This window comes from Balaenoptera physalus (genome assembly GCF_965194825.1).
Source record: "Balaenoptera physalus genome assembly, chromosome: 8".
Lineage (NCBI taxonomy): Eukaryota > Metazoa > Chordata > Mammalia > Artiodactyla > Balaenopteridae > Balaenoptera > Balaenoptera physalus.
The window spans coordinates 7,112,458-7,132,884 of record NC_138887.1 but is presented as its reverse complement, the minus strand read 5'-3'; the positions used below and the strand labels follow the sequence as shown (position 1 = coordinate 7,132,884).

Genomic DNA, 20,427 nt, shown 5'->3' with positions numbered 1-20,427 from the left:
AAAATTCTGTGGGTTTAGAACATGGATTTGGAGGTTTCAAGGATGAACATAACACACATATTTATGTCTGTGTTACAAGGCATGTGTCTGGGCAACCCGGGCTCCGGGGGCTGCCCCGCAGGTTCCCACCCAGGACAGCAGCATGAGAGCACGACACCCACACAAACACCAGCAAGACTGCAGACACCAGAGCAGAGGACCAGCCCTCCGCTGAGCCATGCCAGTTCCAGGTTTATTCTCTCTGCTTCTAGATCACCGCGAACTGAAATCATCTTCACAGACCTCACAGGCCACTCTCCCAGCTTACAGATGAGACAGACACTTCCCAGAAGTCAATCAACTGCCCCGGTCACACAGCAGCTCTCCCACGTCCTCAGGCCACACACACTTACTTCTGGGTGAAGGCGGCCATGACCTAGGCCCTGAGCATCTTGAAGGCTCCACACCTGTCCTCACAGCCGGGCACCTGCTCAGAGGAGCGTCAGCTGACAGGTAGAGTCAGTGCATCCACGGAACACGTGGTCCACAGGCCGCGGGACCCAGAGTCAGCCTCTGGACTCGTCTCTCGGCCATGTGCCCCCCGGGGACCCCCACCTTGGAAGTGGTGCTGAGCACGTAACCTCACCCCTGGTCTTCTGAGAAGCAAACCCTGCCCCAGGATGCTGGCCAACAGCACAGCCCACCCCTACTGGCCTTAGGAGGATGAAGGTGCAGTAAGGAAGAGCCCGGTGCAGACACGGGAGGAGGGGGGAGAGGACAAGGTGAGGGCCTGTCTTCTGGGAGGCCTTTCACGGCCGCTCAGACGGTTCTTTCCAGCAGGAACACTGGGTGACGTGGTCCCATGGCCCCAGCACACACCCCGACCCAAGGCCCCAAATCAGAAGGAGCTGGGTGACTCCTGAGGTGCGTGCGCCGCTGGTATCAGCAAGAGGCCAAACAGTAAAACAGAATGTGCTCCATCACTAAAGGGGACACCTAGCAACGTTTCAGAAAGCAACACGGGTCCAGACTTCCCATCCCACAGGGGTCTTGAACCCGCATGGACCTTGCTGTGTGTGGCCCGCAGGAACTGCTGGAAGCACTGGCTCGCAGGTAGGGCTGGCCCACGGCTTCTGCCTTGGCCCCCTTCAGCCCTAAACCTCTCGACGGAGGAGCACCCAGGACCCGTGGCCCTAAGGAGGGACAGGCCGGTGGCCAGACCCCCTTCTGGGCCCAGCTCCATCCCCCACCCCCTACCCCAGGCCTGCCTGCCAGCAGCCATCCCCCCAGGCCACGAGAAATAAATCTTGTCGCTTTAAGCCACTAAGTTTGGGGTGGTCTGTGTCACTGTGGAAAACTGGCACAGTCACCCATGCCAAACTGTGAGTGGCCTGCAGAGGTCAAGCCTATTGACAGCTCAAGGCCAACAGGGCACTGGGGCCCAAATGCAATGCAGTTTGATAGGAGACTATTTCCCCCTTTTAGCAGTGAGGGCAAACACCCCCTGTACAGCCTTATCCGCAAGGGGACAACGCAGAGAGCGGGGCGATCACTTTGGAAATGGAAGTCGGCCCACTTGTCCTCAATGGGATTCTGCAAAGAATATCTCTGGCACCATTTACAATTATTTTAAAAGACTTCAGGAAATGGAATTAGAATTATTTGGTCCATGGTGGACGGGACAGACGCTTGAACGGCCACCCCCTTCATCCTGGTGACCTGCCTGCTGCTGAAGTGGGTCACTGGGTGAAGCTCTCCAATCCCCTGCGTGGACACCCACGGAGATGGCGTGCCCTTCCAGTAGGACTCTTAACTGCCTACAGAGCAGGCCATCAGTCTCTTAGGCGATTTGCCTGAAGGTAAGAACAGTGTTGATAAGTTCAAGGCCTGTCACTTTATCAATACTCTGCACAGGGAAGTCGGTGTCAGGGCCGCCAACTCTGTCATCAGTGGCCAGTTACATGCCAAGCCGCCAGCAGGGGTGGGGGGAGGCCAGACGTGCGCCAGAGACTGCCGCTCTGGGCACCGTGATGGCCGGCCCTGCCCTTGCTCCTTCCCCCACCTGGCAGCCAAGTCAGTACTCACTGGGCACCACCAGGGCCAGGCCCTCTGCCCGGTGCACAGCGTTACCACGGGCAACAGAGGTCGACCGGGTCAAGCACATCAAGGCAGGGAGCAGCATCGGAGCCAGGAAACTTGGAAACCCCCTGCCTGGGACTCACCCTTCAAGGACTCTCGAACCCTAAGCCAATGACAACGGCTCTAAAATCAATAGTTGGGTCAACTTCACCAAGTGAGACAAAATATATAAAAATGGCTCCTAAGCTGAGAGGCATTCCAGAAGTGAAGGGAAGAAAATACACTTTCACTAACTTCTCATTTGGCCATCATGCCAAGACACACCCTTTACAGAGGCCTTATCACCTGTGTTCCAGGAGAAACACACTGAGATGCAGGGAACTGAAGATCATGGGCTGGTAAGCCACAGAGCAGGACTCATTGGCAACAGAGAACTCTGCCCCTCCTGCCAGCAGGTCCCCTTCAATAAGGACCCTTTTCTGGGGAATCCCTTCCTCCCCACCTAGTTCTATTCTAAGCCAACTTCCAGAAGGCCTTTCCTGCTTCTCCAGGGAGGGGATACTATAATCACAGCCCACTTTGTTCAGCACTTACATGTGCTGAACAAGACAGTGCATTATCTCATGACAGCCCTGGGCTGAGGCCACTGAGCAAGGGGGCACAGTTGGTGGCTTTTCTGGCTCACATGTGCCAACCCACATAAATCTTCCCCTCTTCCACCACAGTCACTGACTCCAGGAAAAACCTACAACTTAGGCTTAACCAGTCAGTACAAGGCTTCTGTGGCCAAAGGACATTTGTTGAATGGCCATAGAAGAGACACACTCTCTCTGGACGTAGGCAACGGGCAATTGGCTGCCATCTCGTAGTCACAGGAGGCCCACTAGGAAAAGATAGTGACAACTAAAAAGGCAGAGAAGAGTTTATGGGCAGTGACATGGTTGAGTTGCTTGATCAAACCAAGCCTGATGTCCACATTACCTCTGGTTATTCTACTTATATAAATCAGTAAACAGCCATTGGATGACCTAAAGAGCCTTTAACCTCAGAGGCTCAGAAAAAAGTAAACTGTCCAGGGTTCCCAAGATAATACACAGCAATTCTGCTATTTGAATCTGACTATATGTAGTCCAGATTCCCCTCTGTAGTGCTGAATTTTATGTGTCCTCATAGCTAGGTTATGGCACCCGATGTCTGTCTAGATGTAGCTGCCAAGGTATTTTTCAGATACGATTCACACTGAAATCAGTAGACATCAAGTAAAGCAGATTTTTCCTCCATAATTGGGTGGGCCTCACGCAATCAGTTGAAAGCCTTAAGGGGAAAGACTAGAGGGAGGAGACAGAGGGAGGAATTCTGCTCCAGATTGTTTTCAATTCAAAATTGTAACATCAAGACCTGTGGGAATTTCCAGCCTGCCCTGCAAACCTCAAACACACCAGCCCCCCACAAATTCATATATTTATCCAGATAGATAGATAGATAGATAGATAGATAGATAGATAGATAGATATAGATATCTACCTACAGATATGTATCTATATACATAGCTCGTGTTGGTTCTGTTTCTCTGGAGAACCCTGAAGGATACACCTGCTTTAAACACTAGGCTCTCTGCTGCCTCACTCTCAGTCACTTCTCAGTTCCCACAGCACCTTCCTTTGCTCTTACGGACACGCCCCCTTCCTACATCAAGTTTCCTGTGTGCACAGGGCTAAACTCCTGAGCTCGAAGCAACTCCAGTCCCACTTTGTAAGAAGAGCACACTGCCTTACACACAAAGGAAGTTCAGTCTACATGTGTTTGATGAAGAATAAAACTATCCTCAACCAGTACAGCTGGCAACAAAGGCCTCCAGAAACACAGATTATCACTCATTAAAGCAGTAAGCCAGTTAGTCGGGGACAAAGTTAAATATGAACGAATGCAGAAAACATGCCCAAATTTATACTTGTTAATGCGAACCTCACTCTCCAATCCCACACTCTGCTGGGTGTTCTAGTCTTGGGCAGGAACAGGAATTGGGAGTTCAGGTGGCTAAAGGATGGAGCTCTCCTAAGTAAATGCAGCTCCTTCCTGGCACAGACCCCTGGGAGGCTTTGGAACAGCTACCAGCCACAGTCTGACACAAAAATATGTGTGGATTACGGCAAAGCCAAACTGAATTTTAAAGCTATCTGACTGAACAATGTCACTGGAGTTCCGTAGCTAGTGTTCCATACTGGAGAATGGACAAACTTAACTAATGGTTCTCAGACTTGAGTGGGCATCTGAACGCCCTGTAACTGTCATTCCCAGCACAGAGTGTTTGACAGAGGTCTGTGGTGGAGCCCAGAACTGGCATTTCTAACAGCCCCCAAGGGATGTTGATGTTGGTCCCGAGGCCTCACTTTAAGAAGCCCTGACTTAGACAAATGTCAGCAAACACAGACTCTCAGCAAAGCCACCCAAACAGTGGGCTGAGCTGGGCAAGTGAGCCCTGGGTAGGTATCTGCTGTGTGGCTGTGATGACGGCTACAGTCTCGTTCCCAGGAAGGTTAGGTTGGGTGCCACTGGAGAGCACTTAAGAGTACTGTTACAAAGTTACAATGTGAGGAAGACAAACTGAAGAGCATTTTTCTTTTGCCAAATTTACAGGCTATTTAAAGAATAAACAATAAATAAAATTCTCTTACTCTACCCGGGTAAGAGAATTGGTAATTAACAGTCTGATTACTTGTGAGATAATGTTTCCAAAGTACTTAAATGGTTAAAGTCCAGCATTTCATGATCCCAATATAATTACTGATTCAGGCAAGGACCACCCTTGGATGCTGAACCACCGAGTGAAAGGTGGTTAGGAAGCAGGATGCTCAGAGTCTCAAAGGGACAAAGGGGAAGATGTACCTGACACCAAGGACCTCTAGGAGCCTTCACCAGGTAACTAAGCTTGGTGGACCAAGAGTGGGACAACAGACACTGCACCTCTTGACATAAGGTGAGCAGAGTACCTCACCTCACACTTACGTGATCCTGAATGTGATGACAAGAAAAGACTCAGACAAATCCAGACTGTGGGATATCCTACAAGGAAATTGCCCCGTCTCTTCAAAAGGTCAATGCAAGGGAAGAAATAAAACTGTCCCTATTTTCGGATGACATGATTGTCAACATAGACAATCCCAGGAAATCTACAAAATAAAACTCTTAGAACTAATAAGTGGGTTTACCAAGATCACAGGATACAACATAAACATACAAAAGGCAACTGTATTTCTATGTACTGGCAGTGAACACATGGAGGCCAGAATGAAAAATACAGTACCATTTACAATCACTCAAAGAAAAGTAAATACTTAGGTGTAAATCTAACAAAACTCATACGTTGAAATCTACACAATGCTAGTGAACGAAATCAAAGATCTAAACAACTGGAGAGACATACCATGTTCATGGATTGGAGACACAAATTAGTAGAGATGACCTTCAACCAGTGAACAAACAGTGGTCCATCCACACCACGGAGCAGTACTCAGCAATGAAATGGAATGAACTATTAATACAGCAACAACCTAGATGGATCTCCAGAGGATTATGCTGACTAAAAGAAGCCAATTCCAAAAATCTACATACTGTATGATTCCATTTATGTAACATTCTTTAAATGACAAAATTACCGACCTGAAGATTAGTGACTGCCGGGGTGAAGTTTGGGTGCGGATGGGCGGGAAGTGGAGGCGGCTCTAAAGGGCATGTGAGGGATCTTTGTGGGGATGGAATGTTCTGTACCTTGACTCTATCGATGCCGACATCCTGGTTGTGAGATGGTCCTACAGCTTTTCAAGATGTGTTCATAGGAGGAAACCGGGTCAAGTTACACAGGATCTCTCTGTATTATTTCTTACAACCGCCTGAAAACTACCTCAAAATAAAAAATTTAATTTAAAAAAATGTCTTCAGGAAAAAGAAAAGTCATGAAAAATAATAATAATATTAAATAAAGCAGGCAGCCTGCTCCCACTTTCAGGGCACAGATAGACAAAGTCACCCAGTGTGACACGTAAACCACAAGTCAGAGCAGATTAAGGACAGCAGGAAAGCACTTTAGGGACCGGACATTAGCTGGTGTCCACAAATCAAAATTAAATTGCTTAGAGGGATCATGGTCTTGAGGTTGAGGGATGTGGGAAAGTGTCCTTGCTCTCAAGAAACACAGGCTAAAGCATTTGTGGGTGCAGTTCATGATGGGCACAACTTTTCACTTTCCAGATAAAGCCAATGTGACAAAATGGCAAAAAAAAAACAACCAGCAAATCTAGGTGAAGGGTATACAAGTGTTCATTATACTATTCTCCAGAAAATGTGCCCATTTTCTAAAAAAGAAGTTGGGTGAGGAACAGTCTTTTCAGTTCAATAACCATCCACTGGGTTTGTCTGTACTTCTGCAGTCTCCTTTTCCTTTCATGCTAAAGCACAGATCCAGCCAATGCTAAGTTCTCAGGGTCCCGAATGATGACAAAAAAGCCTCACACACGGGAGCCAAAGGGCCCCTTGGCCCCAAGAGAGAGAGCCTCTAGCAGATGTAGCCTCAATCTCAAAACGACAGTGAGAATTCAGAATCGGATGATCAGAAGTAACTAGAGATGGATACGAAGAGAGCTGTGATGGACGGATCCCCCAGCTCTGACCCCGAGGTCCTCAAGACGCCCACCTGCCCTGTGGTTCTCAACATGCCCACCAGCCCCGTGGTCCTCAGGACACCCCATTCTGATGGTCCTCAGGACCCCCCACCTCCACGCTGTTCTGCCACATCCAAGTTTAGATAGCAGTCGAGCCACAGCAAGCCCTGCTGAGTGTTCCTTTCTTCAGTGTTTGTGAGGGTTAACCATATCTGGGACACAGCCAGCACTCAATAAATGTTAGCTGCCTGAGAGTGAGGGAGTGAGTGAATGAACAAAGGAAGGAACAAAGGAGTCACTCTCTGACAGGGCCTCACACACAGTCAATAATTAATGTCAGTCAGCCTGCCTCTGCCACCCTCAGGTGTGTGTACCTTTTATTCCCAGCAACCAGCCTGAGGTCTATGAACTGCCAACACACCACACCTCATTCATCAGGCTGGGAACAGAACAGCATCATGGAGACGGAGGCAAGTGATGGGGGGTCATGTACCACCGGGCCATGTGTTTAGCCAGGGCTAAGGCCCTGAAGCGCCTGCTGGCCATTTGGGGCAGGACAGATGGATCAGTGGATGAAGAGATCCAGCATGTGGCTGGGAAACAAAGCCACACTCTTGCCATCAGCGCTCCCATCCTCATCTGAACGTGAGATGTGTGCCTCCAGGCACCAAGGGTATCATACAGCACATCCAAACTTCTCTCTAAAATTTAGCCATTTTTTAGGACTTCCCCAGTGGCGCAGTGGTTAAGAATCCGCCTGCCAATACAGGGGACACGGGTTTGAGCCCTGGTCCGGGAAGATCCCACATGCCACGGAGCAACTAAGCCCATGCGCCACAACTACTGAGCCTGCGAGCCACAACTACCGAACCTGCATGACACAACTACTGAAGCCCTCGCGCCTAGAGCCCGTGCTCAGCAACAAGAGAAGCCACTGCATTGAGAAGCCCGCGCACCGCAATGAAGAGTAGCCCCCGCTCGCCGCAGCTAGAGAAAGCCCACGCGCGGCAACGAAGACCCAACGCAGCCAAAAAAATGAAAAATAAATAATTGAAAAATAAATAAATAAAATGTAGCCATTTTTTAAAATGCATTCAGTCCCACAGAAAGAATTTGTGAACATGATCCGGGCAGAAAGCAGATAAGTGGGAGAGGTGACTCTTTTCTCAGCAAGGGTCTGGTGGATGCCCAACATTTTTATAAGAACAAAACTCTCATTTAAATATCGGACAAGAGATTATACATCGCTAGTGGATCTGTATGGAGACTGGAATCCATTCTGAGAGAAAGACAAAGGAAATAATTCTTGCCATTTTACACTGTGGATTTCAAGGAATCCCACAGCACACTCTGTCCGAGATGAATATTCTTTTGTGCTACCAAGACAGTAAAGTAACGGTTTTGTATTCCCAACTCTTGTCAGGGAGCCCTCATGCATTCCTAGCAGACATTTACCATCAACTTTCTATAATACGACAATTTGAAACATGGCTATTTTCCAAGAAATTTACAGTGGGCTAGATTCTCAAGTCTGGAAGATAAGCGTCAACTGCCCTCCTCTGAAAGTTCATGGAGTACATTGCAAAGCAAAACTCCCAGGAAGAAGAAAATGGTGACCCCCTGAAAAAAATTAATGAAACCCTGGGAAAATATGCAAGCACCTCCCTCTCTTCTAGTAAAGAGCGAGCTTCTCAAATGTTTCCACTTAGATGTGGAATTGCCCCCTCCCATGGTGAAGCCTTCGAGTAGGGAAGCTCCAGTGGCAAAGGCCTTGCCCAAGGTCACGGAGCCGTCCCTGGGCTCCTTCCAAAACCCTTATCACACGAAGATATGGGACGCCTTGGATCTTGTCCTTGGAAGAACTCCGATTTTAGGGAGGAGAGATACAAACAAAATATACACAGCCCAATCCCAGAGGACCTCAGAAGACCAAGGATGCGCTAACCGGGCGTCAGGAAGGGCAGCATGGGCCTGTGACCGTCAGGGTCCCACCCAGAGGACACGGGCCTGGCTGAGAAGAGCTCGGGGGTCCCACACCCTCACCTCCTTCCCAGGAGCTCTATCTCCGGGAGGCGGGCTAGCACGGGGTGGGGAGTGGGCGGAAGGCTTCTCCTAGATTCAGCTCCTCGAAAGGCTTAATGACTAAAGAGGAGAGAAGAGTAATGACAACGACACCTAGTGTGTACACAACATCACATTTACCCCAGCAACCCGCGGGGTCCTTGATACCAACCCCCGGGGTTCAGCAACACTTCAAGAGCAAGACGGCTGTCCCACGGTCACACGCAGAGGCAGGACCCAGGCCACAGTGGTTACTGCAGAGCCCACTCCCTTTGCACCCCGGCCCCGGAGCAAACAAGCAGAACCATGCCATTTCCAGCAGCACCAGGGTACACGGCGAAGCTGATGTCCTGAAAGCGCACGGGTCTGACAACAGACAGAATACATCAGAAACAACCAGTGAGGCCAAATGGAAGGAAGGCGGTAAACCAGGGGTCAAGGGAGAGCAGACAAGAAAGAGCACCGTTGGCCAGAAGTCTTCGTCAGCTCCAGCCCGTTAATCCAACTCATCTTGGCAGTGAAACCTGAAAGCTGAGGCTGTCTGGACCCCACTAGAACATGATTGGTTGCAGAGCTGACTTCAGCCCCGACAGGTCCTAGCTGGACACTGGCCAAGACTCTTGGTCACAAAGGCTCCCAGAGCCAAGGTCAGAAGCACCGCTGCTCCAGTGCACGTAATTCCATCAGCACACAGCAGGCCACAGGGTGCGGCGCTGGGCCCTGACCCCGGTGCCTTTGTGGAGACCCAACCAAGCAAGAGTCACACTCACCTCCAGCCGCTGCGGCGCGCAGGCCCCGGAAGCTGGAAGGAAGACTTGGCCCCTTGGGGCAGGACGAGCCGCCTAGGCAGAGGGAGGGGCTGTGTCCTGGCCAGGCCTGAGGCTGCACAGACCTCCCCGTGGGCTACACACAAAACCAGAGGCCAGCAGATCCCCAGCTCGCCGGAGCTGAGCGTCTTCTCCTTTCACCTTCTGCAAGAAGCAGCTCTAACGAGAATCATCTACCCACAAATAGCCAGCCCGGCGGTTGGGAGCTCATGCAGGTATGGTCATCACTCTGAAGGGCTGTAAGAGTCATCGCTGTGGTAACTGTGAAGTCGAGGCAGAAACACGGGAAACGCTTAGGATGGGATACAGGTGTGGGAAAACCATCGGCATAAAAACACACACACACCACACTTCTAACACTGAACTGTTACAAAAACCAAGCCGGGAAGAGGAAGATGGTCGTGTATTTGTAAGTGTGAGGATGGGGGACCTTTTACAAATGTGTAGACATCATGTAAGTCGTGATGGTGTCTCTAGCAAGAAACAGATTCTGCGGAAGTGCCTTATGCTCTTACAGATGACCTGTATTTTGGATTGTTTCCATTTACATGGGGGAGGGGAGGAGTGAAGAGCAAGACACATCAACTCTCCTGTCGCCAGTCACCCATCTCACCCGAAGTCTCCATCAGCCTGGCCAGCCGGAAGCCCGAAGCCCTTCCTATTGTTATGCTGAGAACTGCCCTTCCTCAGGGGCCCGCGCACAGCTGCCCGGCCTTTCCACGAGCAGAGGAACAGCACACGGGCTCTCGCAGGCAGGCGGCCTGCGGTCCGGCGGGCTCAGTCTCTCACTCCCCCGAAAGCTGGGTGCACACTCCTTTCTCCTGCAGGCCGAGGCCCACGTGTCCCAGAACCCCACCCCGCCACAATGGGCACGTTTCTCGTTCTGGGCCACAGGATCTTCAGGGCTACAATATCTCCAGGCGCCACGACTCTCCAACCACCTGGTTCAGCAAACCATCCTTCCTTCGTGGGCTGCACTCGTGCACACTCCTGTGTAGGCTTCCCGCCCTCACCCAAGCTCCCACAGGCCCCAAGCTGGCCAGGACTCACGGCAGGCCTGCCACCCCCATTAGCGTGGAAGGCTAAGGCTTTGACACGGCGTTCCTAGTCTCAGGAGCGGAATGCTGGCGTCTTCTTACATCCTCCGCCCTCCTCAACCCCTTCCCTGCTCCGGGAACGCGCCAGGCGGCTCCTGCCTGAGGCCTCGGCCCCCACTGGCCCTCCACCCGATGGATCCTTCCCAGAGAGCCCAGGATTGACTCCATCACATCCTTCAGCCCAGCGTCTCCTTCCAAAGAAGCCCCACCGGACCACCCTGCGGAGAGCCCAGCGCCCAGCGGCTGAACCCTGCCTGGGCCAGGGAGCCTCCATAAATAGGGGACAATGTAAGGATGTCCCCCCGCCTTTGAATCCTCCAAGCCTGACCAAGTCTGCAAATGCCCACACTGGAAAAGATGCCAGTAATTCTGGTCCAACGTGTTCCAGTGCCGGGGGTAGGGCCTGCTGGTTGGCATTCCTGACTTGAGATTGTGAACACGTTCTTGGAGGGTAAAAATTAACCAGCATCCACCTGGTTGGGCCTCAGGCCCCGCAGGCTCCAGGTACTGATCAGAAGAGCGGCCTCCCTCTAAGGCACAGCTGGCGTCATCGCCACTTCACCAAGGCCAGGCCAGAGCAGGGCCCAGGTCTGCGTTGTTCCTGAGGAAACCCGGAATAATTGCACTCATACATCATAGGTTCTGGCATGCGGGTCCCAGACTGAACCATTTATCCAAATTAAAGCCATTCTCCAGAAACAAAATCAGACCCTTTTAATTGAAAATAAAACCAAGCAACCCCAAAGGCTCTTTTTTTTTTTTTTCTTAATGAAAGACATTCTTCCTGCTTTCTCATTCCATTAATCACTGAGTTTACACAATCTGTCAAAATAGCTCGGTAAGAAGTCTCCCTCTTCCTTTTCCTGCAGGCCTGGTTTTTCCCAGCGTGCGCCAAGCCGGCCGGGAGTTCAGGCACACTGGGAGAGCACCAAGAGGATTCTGCAAGCACACACTGTTTCTCAACTGCAATCCAACCATGCATTTCAAGGGGCTTCAAAAAGCTTGTGTTCACTTCTAGGTATACACCCCAGAGAAGTGACAGCAGAGATCCAAACATAGACCTGCACACCCACGTTCAGAGCAGCATTATGCAAAACAGCCCAAAGGTGAAAGCAACCCAGGTGTCCATTAGAGGACAAATGGATAAACAAAAGGTGGTCTTTATGTACAACGGAATGTCATTCAGTCTTAAAAAGGAAGGAAATTCTGACACATCCTACAACATGGATGAAACTCGAGGACATTATGTTAAGTGAAATAAGCCAGTCCCCCCCAAAAAAAACAAATATTCTATGATTCCACTTCCATCAAGGACCTAGAGCAGTCAAATCCATAGCAACAGAAAGCAGAATGGTGGGTGACAGGGGCTGGGGGAGGGGGAATGAGGAGTCAGCGTTTAATGGGGACGGAGTTTGTTTTGCAAAATGAAAAGAGTTCTGTGCATGGATGGTGGGTGACGGTTTCACAATACGAAAGTACTGATGCCACGGAACTGTACACTTGAAAATGGTTAAGTTATGTTATGGGTATTTTACCACAATCAAAAATAGTTTGTGTTCTTTGACCTCGAACCACCTAAGAAGTCCCTCCAAGAAGATGACTGGCCGGGATCTTGCCCAACGATCTCCGTGCAAGGATGCACACAGGCTGTACGTGACCAGAGGACACATGGCCATCACGTACGTACTGGGTTCTGTGCTGTCACCAACACTCGTGTGTATGCAGAGTTAGTTACAAGTGGGGAAATGCTCATATTGCCACATTGATGCTAAAATCATGCATATGATCTCAAGTTGGTAAACTTGAAAAGCACAGAATGTACACAGCATACAAGAGGGCAAAAACATTGCTCCCTGGGTGGTAATATTAGGACATTTTTCCTGCATTCTTAACATTTCTCCCTCTTTTCCAAGTCTACAGCAAACGTATTACACAAAAATTACTTGGTAGAAAAAGAATCAAAAAATAATTTAGGAAGCAAAGGCACGTCCATCACCTGCGAATCCTCTCCCACCCCCTGAGCAACACAGATGACAAATGTCCCCTCCCCTCCTAGGGCAGGACAAGAGAAAACATGTGCCTGGCCAGCTGAGAGCCGGGCCTGCCTCACTCAGCCGCCAGCCCAGTGGACGCGAGCAGAGGTGCGTCCCCTTTCCTCCACCCCCAGCCACCGGGCGCTTCAGGTCTTTCCAGAGAAGAGAAACTGGAAACACACCTGTCCAAGATCACGGGCAAACTCCTGAGTCCCCACGGCGTCCTCCTGTTATCACAAAGGCTTGCCCCCAGGGGGACCAGACAGGGCCTCCAAGAATGGGGAAGTGATGTTTCAGCAGGAGCCCCCGGGGCGGTGAAAATTCGGCAGGACCAGAGTAAGCAGCGGCCCAGGAGCTGGCAAGCAGGAGGGACATCAGGGCCACGGGCGTGACCCTGGCAGTCAGACAAAACAGCACCCAGGAGGAGCGCCCGTGCGAGTCACGCTGAGGGCGGCGATGTCCCCGGGCTGCAGGTGGGGAACAGAGAGGGCAGTCACGGGACAAAGGGCGCCTTCTACCCCAGACCTGCGGCCGCCAGAGCCCAGCTCTTTCCTCCCAGCACGCTGCCTTTGATGTGCATCCAAAATCACCAGTGGTGAGGGGTGAGCATTCAGGAAACCTCTGAAAAAGGTGATGGATTGCGAGTGGAGGAGAACGCCAGGACCGAGTCAGTGGGGCCCTTTTGTTCCCGCAGCCCGTCGGGGAGGAATGTGTACCGACCGCAGACGCCCCGGCTAATGGCCCAGCCTGGCCCCGGGGCGATTCGCACGGCCAGCTGTAGGCTGCTCCCCCGCGCCCTGGGAGGCTCCGCCATGAGTGAGATGCAACGCAGAGCAGCTGTGGTCCCGGGTAACGAGGGGCGCGGATTCCCGAATCCTCCGGTGTGAAACGACCGGCTCCCAAGTTTCCGGGGCACAGCCGCCTCTCCCTGGGAAGAAGAGTCAGGCAGGCCTCACCGCACGCATTGCCTCTGCCTCTGCCCCTTCTGCAGAGCCTTGACCTTCTTCCACTGGGGCACCTAACTCATTCGTGTGTCTTTAAAACCTCGGGGTTTGTTGTTCATCACCAGCTTCGGAAAACCTACGCTCCAGAGGTTCCAGGTCATACCCTGTGGCTGCCGCCCCCTAAGACACGATGAAAGAAGGTGACACCCTTCCCACCTGGGGGGGGTGGTCCCCCAGCGCACGGGCGCAGACTGGCTGGGAGTGGCACCAACAGGTTGCCACTCGGGAAGCTGGAATGAGGATTCCCTCCCACATCTCCTCAGTCTTAGAAATAGAGCCGTGCCCGCACAGGGCGTCCTGAGTGCTATCAGCTGCCCCAGGGAGAAGAGGAAGAGGAAGACAGGCAGCTGGCCACGTGCCATAGTCAGAGCTGAGGAAGGAGGAAGAGGGGCAAAGGCTCCACGTCCGAGGAAGCAGCTGCGGCTGGAACCCCGGCCAGCCACGGACGGCGGGCACTCGAGAGCTTTCGGAGCCTTCGCCAGGCCCTCGAGGAGGGGTGACGCGGGCAGGGGACCATAGAGACCCCTGGCCTTGGGAAGAAGTCCCAACATCGCGGAGGGACCCGGGTTCCACTCTGGGACCCCGCCCAGCGCCGCACCACCCCCTCCATGCACAGGCTCAGGCCCCTGTGACCAAGGGGGCACTCACCTTCTGTGGATGAGGGCCAGGCACAGGCTCTGTCCCCAGACAGACCTGGGTTCCAACCAGCCCCATGACACAGGCAAATGACTGAAGCTCGCTGCGTCTCGGCGTCCATTCCGGAAAACAGAGACAAAAATGTTACCTTGCAACGTTGGGTGACGATCTCTCTGATCACGTTTAGCAAGCACGCCATCGCACATGGGTAACCACACCATCAAAAGAAGGCATTAATCTTGCAAGGTTACTAGGCTGGGAGCAGGGGAGATACTTGCCAAGGGCTCCCAGGGCTTCCAGCCCAGGAGGGCGGGCGTAGGGGAATTGGGGGGTGGGGGGGCACGGAACGTGAGGAAACCTCTTCTCCCGGAGTTGGTGGCCCTGGGGCGCACCTCCTTGGCACGATCAGGAAATGCTCCACCAGAGGGAATTTTCCTGATCACTGACACAGACGCCTTAAACATCAATTTTTCATTAATTTAGCCCATTTGGGACCAAACATATTAATACCAGATCATTGTCTTCTTTTTAAAAAAATTAACATAGCTCTTTTTAAACGTCTAGGGGTCATCATGACGACTATCCTCCCATCAGTGACACAGTAGGGCATTCTGATGGGTCCTAACAGTGGCCCCAGGTGGCGGTCATCCTCACCTTCACTGGCCTCCTCCCTCCAATCCAGCAGAGACAGTCCCCAGCGGGGGTCTGGGACAGCACGCAGGAGACACCCAGCCGGCCTGCACCAGGGCCAGGCGCGCACTGGGGACCCCGAGTGCACACAGAGCGGGAGAGAGAGATGTCCCTGCAAGAGGGCCTGGCTCGTGGCTCTGGAAAGCAGGCAGACACTCGGCTGACCCTCACCAAAATGACGCGGGCAGGTGGCAGGGGGAGGGGTGCGGTTCGCCAAACTCATTCCTGATATGCAAAGTGCAATAGGCAGCTCCAGAAACCTGGAGATTCTAGTTTTCTGCTTTTATGGGAAAAGGACAGACATCAAGGAAGTAAGTGTTCCCACGCTGAGCTCACTCACAACTACAGAGCAGCAAATCCGCCTTTTCTAGGGACTCAACACACTGGAAGATTCAAAACATCTTCTGAACCCTAAGAGACGGTTAACTCACATTCAGCAGCATTCTGACTGAGGCAATTTTTAATGTCTAGGTGTTTTAAAATCAGTGAGGCAGCACGGAAAAATACACCCTCCCTGTCGGACAGCTGGGGTTTAAATATCATTCCACGTGGACATCCCTGGGAAGATCAGGCCACACAACACCCTCTCGCACCCGCCTCTGCTTGACTGTGAGGATGCAAAGAAGTAACGCTTTCAGGAGCCAGAGTAGCGCCCAGAACCCGTACAATAATGAAGACAGTGATGATTCTGAACGCTCTTGCCAACAGCCAGGAACACGTAGCGGCTCTGAGTTAACAGAATGCCTATTTAACTAACCAACTGGCCAGACCCCTTATTCTGGATCAACAGAGATAACTGCAGAGGACTGCAGGGGGACAGGGCCGGCTCTAGGTCACTGATGACCCCCATGCTTACCGGGTCGCACAGGAAAGAGCCTAGGGTTCAGGGTCTGTGTACCTCCGGGACCCCATCCCAACCCACCGCCTGGTACCAGAAGACCCTTCAAACGCAGCCACGAGACAGGGGCCTCTCCAAGAGAAAGCAGGGCCACTGTAAGGAAGCCTCTCTACTCAGGGAGCGGTGGACGCACGGGGTGGCTGGGACACAACAGTAACTTTCTGCCTGCTGGAGGCCGGCTATTTCTCTAGCGGGAACAGCCGGCACCTCGCCCCCATAGGAGTCTGGGGGCAGGGGTCGGGGGTGGAGCAGGGTTTGGTTTGGGTACAGAAGGCTTTCTCCTAGCGTGGTGGTAGTTTTTGCCAGGCTGACCCTAGAGGAGGAGCAGTGCATGTACCGAGAGCCAGAGGGCTGGGTTTGATCTAGTCCCCAGGCAGTGCACGTACCGAGAGCCAGAGGGCTGGGTTTGATCTAGTCCCCAACTGTTTTGCACTTTAATAAATGTACTCACCTGTAAAATGGGCCTTGTGTACAAGCTGCCATTGCCACATGGTGGGTCAGAAATCGTCCCCTCTTGGCCTTTCCCCTCTCTTTTCTTGCCTTTCTGCCTTATTCCCAGGCCATTTTTAATCCCATCAGTTAATATCTCCTGCAGCCCAGGAACACACTTTGACCTGGTGACCTTTAGCTCCCAGGGTCACGTTTGCAAATAGCTCCATTGAAAACCCATAGGTGCCAAAGCTACACTTTTGTAAAAGCCAAGTCAATTTGCATCCAGGAGCACCAGTTCCCTGAGGCTACTACTTTTTCTATCTTCTCCTGGGTTTGTAAAGAAATAATTCATCTGCTGCTGCTGCTAACTTTGGCACCTCAGCTGAGGAATTTGCGGCCAGGACATGCATCCACTTGACAGACAAGCAGCAGCAACTTCAGGGCCCTGGAACCTCACTGTCCTGGCCGAATCCTGGGCTGCACCACCACGTTGGGCAACAACTTGGACAAGATACTTAGCCTTTCTTTGCCTCTCAGTTTGCACATCTGTAAAATGGAACGCGTATCCCAGCTCCCTCCAAGGGTTGTTATTTGGGTGAATGCAATGAATGCATGCAAAGCATTTAGCACAAGCAAACACTCCATAAGCATTTGCTACGACCATGCTATTACTTCGTCTCTGGGGTCACTATTACTTTGTAAAATTACTAAGTAAGATTGCTGTTACTTTGTCTTTGAGGTCAGGAGCCTGGCCTCCTGCCAGTTCCCACAGTCAGCTCCCCGTGCACAGAGGTCCCCTCGTTCTCCGCAGACTGGCCTTGCCCACTCCACCCTCCAGCTGCAGCGACTCCCTGGCCCCTCCGGGCCTCTGCACAGAAATGCCTTTCTTAATACTTGTTGATTGATTTGCAAATATAACCTCCCAGGCCCTAAAGAGGAGAGAATCACAAGGACACACAAATCTCTTTCAAAAGGCAAAGAACTAAAGCACTTCAAAAAGAATAATATGCACAGACCACATATACCAAAATGCCAAGACGGTTAGTTCTGAAGGGCTTTGCCATATCGATGCAATGATAATTTTCAGTCACATTTTCAGAATATTTAAACAGTGCTCCATGATCTTCAGTGTATTTAAAGAGTCCTCCATGGACACGCATTCACATTACAAAAGAGTGAAAATGGGGGAAAACTCTGCCAGAAGATCAAAGTGTGTGAAGGACAGGGACACCCTCAGGGTCTGGGGAACTTCTAAGTGGGCAGTGACCTCCCTCAACAGCGGTCTCTGCAGGCCACACACCCCATGGGCTTTTATTTTTTTAACCACACTGGAGAATGGGGGGCACCCGCCAGCGCTGTCTCAAGAATTCAAGGGAGCTCCTCGGCCCCTTCCCGCCACACAGATTTTCAAACCACTTCAAGCAAACGACCCCATCTCGCTTAGCAGACCCCGGCGGCGCCCACCGAGCCCCGGACCCTCCCTCTTCCTGCCTGTCAGCGACAGCGCCGGCGTGGCAGCAGGCACGTGCCGCAGGTGGCCCCGGCCCCGCACGCCCCCGCCCGGTTCCCGCTCCTTCAGAAGTCAGGAAGGAAGCGCCAAGGGACCCCCTGCTTCCCGCCCAACACAGGGAAAGGGAAAGAGAGACGCACCGGAAAGCCCGCTTGCAAAGAGCGGGAGAAGGGTCCTGAGCCTTCCCATTGCAGCTCCAACTCGGCTCTCCGCCCCGGAGTCTCGGGACCCGTCCCGGAGAGCGAAGTCCACCCGGGCGCCGCCGCGACAGTGCCGCTCCGGCCCGCGCCCGCCGTCCAGGGCGCCCCGGCGCCGAGGGCCCCTGACCCAGCCGGCCCGCTCCCCGGCTGCGTCCGCGCGCCCCAGCCGCGTCCCCGCGCCCCCGTGCCCAGACCACGTCCGGGACTCCGGCCGAGCCCGCCCGCGCCCCGCGCCGCGTTCACCCGACTCTGTCCCTGAGCCCCGCTCCCGCGTTCCCGGACCCCGGCCGAACTCTCACCCCCAGCTCAGGTCCCCGCGCGCCCGGAGCGCCGTTCCCCTGCGCGCCCCGAGCCCCCTGCCCGCCCCCCAGGAGCAGACGCCGGCGCCCGCCCGCCCGAGACAAAGAGGTTGGCGGCGCGTTCCCCCCTCCAGTACCTGGGCGAGCGGCGGCGCGGTCCCGTGGGGCGATGGCCGCAGCAGGCAGGGCGCCGAGCAGCCCGAGCAGCGCGCGGGCGGGCCCGTCCTCCTGGCTCGCGGCCGCGCCCGCCGCAGGGCCCCCTCGAGGCGGCGCGGGCAATCGCCGCCGCCACGCCCGGGCCGGCCGGTCACCTGGCCTCGTCGCCCTAACAAAGCAGCGCGCTCCAGGCGCGCCCGGGGCCCCGTGCGGCCCTGCGACCTCTCTGCGTTGGCCAGGTGGGACTGAGAATTATTAGACCCGTTGAGCAGCCCAGACTCAAAGTGTTCACGGGCTGGCGGGTCCCGAATAGGCAGGCAAAGTCCTGGTTCCTGCACAACTGGTTCGTTCGTTCGTTCATTCATTCATTCATTCATGCGGCGCTGTAATTATTGTGCTCTAAGAAAGCGAAACCTCGCTGCCCGCCTGTAACTTACAGTCTGCTGGGGGTAGTGCACACATAAAGCAGCACGGCCGTAACAGAGGAAACCCAAGACGCTTTGGAAGCCCTGGAAAGTCCGGCCAACGGAGGGAGAGGGTCGGGAAAGACTTTAGAAGTCACGTCTTCTGGAAATGAGCAAGATTTCGGCAGGCCAGGAGTGGACAAGAAAGAAGGTCCCAGACAGAGGGATACTCAGAGGAGGAAAGGCAGATAGATGCCAACATCCCCAAGACACAGATGCCCCTCACTCAATCCCAAAGCCTCGGTTTCCCCATTGGTGAAAACTGGGAAGGGGACAGCATGCTGTTGAAGATCCCCTTGTAAAACGTAGGCCCTTCTGCAGAATTAGAAGTGCTCTTGCTCCTGTACAAAAGAACAGTTTCATCAACACTTTATCTTGTGAACGCACAAAGCCCCTTACACAAGGAAGACGTCTCCGGGAAGGCACTCCACCCTACTTCCTGCAGAAGAGACATAGATTGTATCTGTCACCCGGACCAGATGTTCTTAGAATCCCACCTGGAAAAGTGGGCACATAGAGCAGGAAAAACATGGCTTGTCAGGACCAGTGGAGAGACTGAGCAAGAAAATCATCTCTGAATGGACTTCTTTAAAAGGAGCCAGCCATCAAAAACCTTGTGGCCCTGAATCCAAAGCAAGTGTGTCCAGGGAGGAGACACAACAGACCCCTTGTTTGCACCCCTGAGGACCCAGGCCAGGTCTGCTCAGATTTACTCTCACTGTTCACCGCCTCTTCAGAAGGATTTGAACAATCCCTGCAATGCTCTGATTTCTCAAGAAGTCAAAATCACTGGACTCTCATTCCCAGCTGAGTAGGGCATTCATACCTTGAGGCAAAGCCTTCCTGAACCCTGAGCCCCAGGCCTCGGAAACAGAGCAGACATTTTTCCTGCCCTCTAGGACACCCCAGCCCAAGAGGTGACAGGATGAAACAGGAGGTGTGGAGGAAAAGAGCCTCAGGGGAGGTGGGGAGGTCGCAGCCAGCTGACCCCTCAGTGGGAGTGAGGCAGGTCCTGTTACTATCCCCTTTTTACTGATAGGCTAAAATCGTAGGTAACTTGCCCAAGGTCACCAGCTGGTCAGCTACAGAATATGATAAGGACCCAAGACCATCAAGCCGACAGGCTACCCTGATTTTTTTCCAAGCTGCCCTGCTCTGCCCATCCATCCAGCTCAACTGTACTGAGTTGTGTCTTTGCTTAAATATCTCTTCCACTAGACTCCCAGGACGGGGGCAGGGGGTGATGGTGGTGGTGGGAACCTTCAGACCCACAGCCAACAAGTCTATCCATCTTGCATCGCAGAATCTATCACAACATCAAGGTCCGTGTTAGCCGAATGACTAAGTGAATTTGAACTTCATGAGGTATTACAATATCCAATATCCGCTTGCAGAAGCTGGGTT

At 52.9% G+C, this 20,427-nt stretch overlaps 2 protein-coding genes across 4 annotated transcripts in view; both read right to left on the bottom strand.

Moving 5' to 3' along the window:
* The window catches only part of TNS3 (tensin 3), a 234,898-nt gene extending 216,239 nt beyond the window's left edge, over positions 1 to 18,659 (bottom strand). For both annotated transcript variants that reach the window (XM_082471501.1, XM_082471502.1), the window contains exon 1: positions 18,541 to 18,659. The gene's annotated coding sequence lies outside the window, so the exon portion shown is untranslated. The remainder of the gene's footprint in view (positions 1 to 18,540) is intronic.
* LOC309665351 (uncharacterized protein) lies at positions 3,564 to 15,194 on the bottom strand. Of its 2 annotated transcripts, XM_082471567.1 has the most exons (3): positions 14,387 to 15,194; positions 12,917 to 13,662; positions 3,564 to 11,302 (listed from the first exon to the last, which is right to left on the bottom strand). In XM_082471567.1, the coding sequence occupies exons 1-2, from the start codon at positions 14,593 to 14,595 to the stop codon at positions 12,927 to 12,929; spliced, it is 945 nt and encodes a 314-aa protein (XP_082327693.1). In that variant the 5' UTR covers positions 14,596 to 15,194; the 3' UTR covers positions 3,564 to 11,302; positions 12,917 to 12,926. The 2 variants fall into 2 exon arrangements, with proteins under 2 accessions (XP_082327693.1, XP_082327692.1); XM_082471566.1 differs by having other exon boundaries at positions 3,564 to 13,662.
* Positions 18,660 to 20,427: the final 1,768 nt, after the last annotated feature.

Excerpts from the sequence above, each read along its gene's own strand:
- LOC309665351 (XM_082471566.1), bottom strand. The coding sequence starts at position 14,595 with ATGGTGTGGTTACCCATGTGCGATGGCGTGCTTGCTAAACGTGATCAG. Across the intron at positions 13,663-14,386 it reads CTGGCCCTCATCCACAGAAG|GGAGAGGCGGCTGTGCCCCG; the intron begins GTGAGTGCCCCC and ends TCTTCTTCCCAG.